This window comes from Cariama cristata, unplaced genomic scaffold, assembly GCF_000690535.1.
Source record: "Cariama cristata isolate BGI_N322 unplaced genomic scaffold, ASM69053v1 scaffold44458, whole genome shotgun sequence".
Classification (NCBI taxonomy): domain Eukaryota; kingdom Metazoa; phylum Chordata; class Aves; order Cariamiformes; family Cariamidae; genus Cariama; species Cariama cristata.
In genome coordinates this window covers 1-4,810 of record NW_009633816.1, presented here as the reverse complement: position 1 = coordinate 4,810, position 4,810 = coordinate 1, and the positions used below count along the sequence as shown (strand labels likewise).

At 37.0% G+C, this 4,810-nt stretch overlaps 1 protein-coding gene across 1 annotated transcript in view; it reads left to right on the top strand.

Moving 5' to 3' along the window:
• Positions 1-4,692, top strand: part of LOC104166807 (chromosome unknown open reading frame, human C11orf70) — a 21,616-nt gene extending 16,924 nt beyond the window's left edge. The window contains exon 6 of the mRNA XM_009706881.1: positions 4,304-4,692. Within this exon, the coding sequence (XP_009705183.1) occupies positions 4,304-4,435 (132 nt within the window). The 3' untranslated portion in view covers positions 4,436-4,692. The remainder of the gene's footprint in view (positions 1-4,303) is intronic.
• Positions 4,693-4,810: the final 118 nt, after the last annotated feature.

Sequence of the window (4,810 nt, the reverse complement as noted above, 5' to 3'; positions counted from 1 at the left end):
CTGATCTCATCCTGCTTTCTCGTCCTCTTTACTAACTTTTCATCAATAACCACCAACTAAAGTTTTATTTGGTAGCTCGCTAAAAATAGGTTTACTGGATTACACTTTAAGTCGTAATAGTCATCCAGAAACTAGTTTATGAAAAAAACGTATCTTTAGGTCTGAGTAAGTCTGGGTTTAGATCTATTTGAGATAGCAGTGAGGATTAAGAATCCACCCTTGACTTTGTATAGTTCTGTTTTTAGAAATGTTGCTAGAGCTTTCTGAATAGCTGGCATTGCATCCGTTTCTGTAAAGACTGCAAGGAAGTTTAGTACACAAAAAGGCTGGGGTGGTGAGATGACTGCTAACCTCTTTTCCCCTCCCTTGTCAAGTCTCATTCCTATCTGTTTCTCTTGCAAAATCATACATTTACCATCAAGATAAGTTTGAGAACTGGCTGCATGTTTACTAGATTCAGCATATCTGTCATTTAATTGTTACAGTAGAATCAACTACTCCAAATTCTTCTTGAGTAACCAGAATATGTAACAATTAAATGTCAGATAATGTACCCACTTTCAAAAGAACTAGCTGATGTCATTTCAGACTGCACAAACTTCCCTGTAAGTTGCCAATAGCCCAGTTATTCATCTGTGGGTCATCATCTTTTAAGTACTATGTATGACTCATAAAAGGCTTTTGAAAATAAGCACTTTATGGGTGTATCAAAATTTACCTTTCTACTCGGTTACAGACTAATAAAAACAAAAAAGCAAATCCCTGATAATGTGATGTTCTTCTGTTATTACTGTTTCTTTCCCATCTCTGAATCGAATGTATTGATGTGAATTTGGCAGGTTTCTATGCTTAGGTAGATGCATGATACTTAAGAGCTCCCCTAACTGTCTTTGCCATACATTAAATACCATCAGTATTTAAAAAAAAAAAAAAAAAAAAAAGAAAAAAAACAAAAAAATTTAAAAAAAAAAAAAAAAAAAAAAAAAAAAAAAAAAAAAAAGACAAACTTTGCCAACGTTTTGAAAACAAAAAAGTGGATGGACAAAAGAAAATCCAGTGTAAATACAGAGCAGGCTATCCTCCCTGTAGCCTTGGGGGAAAATTGGGCTTTACTGCACATTCTGAAAATCTGTGAGGTGAAGAAGAATTCTGGAATTCTGGTTTCCATTCAAGAACATCCTGAAGAATTTTCTCTCAGAATAGAGAAAGGTTTTAACAGGTAGGTCTAGGTGGCTACGTGGATCAAAACTCTTTCAACTATACTTGGGAATTACAGGCAGGGCACCTACTGGGCACAAATGTCTTGTGCTTGTGACGAACAGTTTCTCTCAAGGAGTAGATTTAGTTTCTGAGTTCATTTGGTAAATAACTGTGGAGTGTGTTATTATAATCTTAATGTTGAGCTGACTATTTTTAAGCCATGGTTTCTTGGTTTGTATCTGAAAGAAATGGACATACCCTCTTAGGCTGACACAAATTAAAAAAAGCTGTTCTGAGCCACTGAGAAGCTAGAACACCACACATTTTTGCAAGCTGGATTAACAAATGAACAAATAAATATACTGGTATATTTGCACAAGTACAAATGGAATCAGGAATTAAGAACTTTATGTAACACCATCCTGATACTACCCTTCCTTTTTATTTGGTTTTTAAGCTATGCCTAAGAAGCTCTTGTTTTGGAAACAATATCTAAAAAAGCATGCTGTTAGAGATGTAAATATTTCAAGGTATTAAGGTGTAGTTATAAATGTCAGTAGATCTGTTTAGCATCAAAACACGACTGACCTGGCATTGCAAGAGAAATAATTTTAAATCTTGTGACCAAGAACTCTGTTGAACTCCAAATACCCTCCAGAGCTTTGGGGCTTGCATATAATGAAATGTTATAGCTGAAGTATTTGGATGCTAACTGGTATTTTAGAACTTTCTTTACCTGAACTCAAACTATGGCAGTGTTAGAAATTGGTGTAATGCATAGTTTAGTCAAAAAATATTTTAAAAAAATGTGTTGATTAAATGATTCAGTTCTGAGAGATGTTCAACTGTATCTTTATTTCTGTACTATGCTATGCATTACGCTATGCATATGTACTCCTAGATCGTCAGCTGATTATCTGTGTTCCTACACAGCTGATATTAGCTGATTATCTGTGTTCCTACAAAGAAAAAATAAAACGATCCTACTCTAACATCAGTAAATCAATCACTACACCCCCTGCATGTCTGAACCGAAGTCCACACAGCAGATGGCATTTGGTATGATTCTTAATTCATGTACCTGCACCCTATGGCTGTACAAACCAGAGGAAGTCTGTGTAAATTCCAGAGCCTTTATGTGCAAGTATTTTAGAGGTTTCGTGACATCTTTTACTAATTAAAAGACATTTAAGAAGATTTTTCATTTAATTAGATTATATTTATTATTTTCCTGATAGCAGGTTTGGTGTATTCTGGAGTTTCTTGAAATGTCTTATCACCAGAACTTAACTCGTTTTTGTCCTTGAGTTGTTGAACAAATTTTTAGTGTGCTAACACTGCCTTTAAGCAGTCAAAACCTCAGCTGATGTCGGTGCATTCCATAAGGACTGCCAGAGTGGGATCTTCACTAGTAATGGGAAAAAAAAAGTGTAACTAGCAGTGACATCTTCATGTTGGGCTTCTCTTGCTTTTTTCCAGTTTTGTGCATGAGCTTAAGTTATTTTTGGATCAAACTCCAAAAGCATTGTGATGCTGAGTACTGTAAAATCTTAAAGCTTGCTCTCCTTACTGCAACTGAGAATCCAGTATTTGTTGCACCTGTATCCCTAAATAACGCCTGAAGAGAGCTAGGCATCTTAAAATTGGACCTACAGAGCTTGTATGCTGTGTGGCTTAAAAATAGAATGCTATTTTTAGCTTGCAGCATTTGACTACCATTGGAAAATGCTGTGAATAAACATCATCAAATCTCTACCTGTCTTAAACAATGCTTTTATAGTGGTGCTTATCTTAATTTAAGATTTATGGTCTTGGATAATGCCCCAAAGGAAGACAGCAGAACATGTAGTAGGGGGTTCATCCTCTTTGAAGTAACAGGAGAGAAAATGGCGTGCTAGTAACAGCTACTGGCTAAAATTCACAAAAGGTCCTTGGAGCAGAAATTGGAACCCAGACCTTTTCCTTCTAAGCTCACTGTTTTAACCACTGAGAGAGGCTACGGTTTTCATGTTTCCTTGGTCCAAAACCAGATAGATTATTTTGTGCAAAGGAAGACAGCTTCAACAAAAGAATGTGAGAGATGTGCCTCTAATCTGGAATAGTCTGTACTCCAGGAGTTTAAAATTTTCCTGCAGAAAATGGACAATATATGGAACTTCCCTCAGGCAAAAAAAAAGTGGAACAGAACCTACATCTTTCCAACTGTTGTATAAAGGTGTTGGGGAGCAGGAGGAAACTGTTACGTGTTTTAAAAGAAAGGAGGTGTCAGCTACATATTTGTTGATCTTTTAGATGTTCAATTACCAGACGGAATGAATAAAAAAAAACAAAAACAAAACAAAACAAAACCAAAACCTCCAAAAATCCTCCCATCTATTTTCTGGATCCCTACTGGATTTGAAACGCGTGTCAAGCTGTGCTGCCCTGTCAACGCTGAAGCTTTTATTGACACGTGCAGGCATAGAACATTAAACTGAAGAGCCCAGTTCTTGTGTTGGTTGTCATCTGAACGTGTTTTTTCAGAATGAGGATTTTGGAGCTAGGTGCTTAGAATCCCTTCAAACCCTTTCTGGCGATTGGCATACAAAATGTTTTCAGTAACAGTTCAAAGTTGTTAACGAGAGCTGTAATGAGGGTTTTCCTTAAATGCAAACATTTGAAACTGAACAGATGCATTAGCAAATGGTAAGTGAAAAAGAATTACTGAGAGAACAGCTTTATGTATTAATAAGAGCCCCTAATTTTTTTTTGTTGTTTCGAAGGAAACAATTGGACTGTTGTATATTTAATCATCTGTATTTTAGGCTTTAGTTGTGTAAACACATGCTTACATGTGTAATTTTACATTTTGTGTTAGTATTACATTTACCTCAAGGTTAGTGGAACTGTTCAGACAGAACTATGGTGCATTTTGAAGTGTCAGGATCCTCATGGAGACATAATGCTGCTTAAATAAACTATGGTGTATTTATTCTATTTTGCCATGAAATAAACTGTTAGAATTGGAACAAAATTATACATTTCATTCCAATGTTATGAATTCTCTCATGGCTATCCATGTTGTCACTAATACTGTGTGTGTTTTTTTTTTACGTCCTCTCAGGATGACAATGGCCTGTGTTACCCTTCAAGCAAAAGCCATGAACAGACTTTTGCCTACTTGATTGTGGATCCCTGCAAGCAACATGTGCATACTCTGTATCACTCTTTCGGTGGAAGCTTATTTACTACCTAGTTATAAGCCCGGCTGTTTTATAGCGGTGGTGGCCTTCTCTCTGCACGAATTCAGGTACAAATTGCCTAGTTTTCTTACGAGGAAGGATGTGCTCCTTGATTACACGCTCTGAATGGCTACACGTTCCCCTAGGTGTTACCATGTGGTTAGTGACAAAAGTTTTTTATTTAAAAGGCATACTTCTTGAAGCAGTTTTCTTGGCGGTTTTGTGTCCCCCCCCCTCACCCGTTCTATTTAATAAAAGGCATTTCTCTAGATGTCCCGTCCCTCTATGAGGCAGCTTTTCAGATCCGCAACGCGTAAATGCGGGGGGAGGCTCCACAGTCGGTGAAATCCCTGCAGAGCGGGGAGAAAGCCTGTCAGGCGCCGACCTCC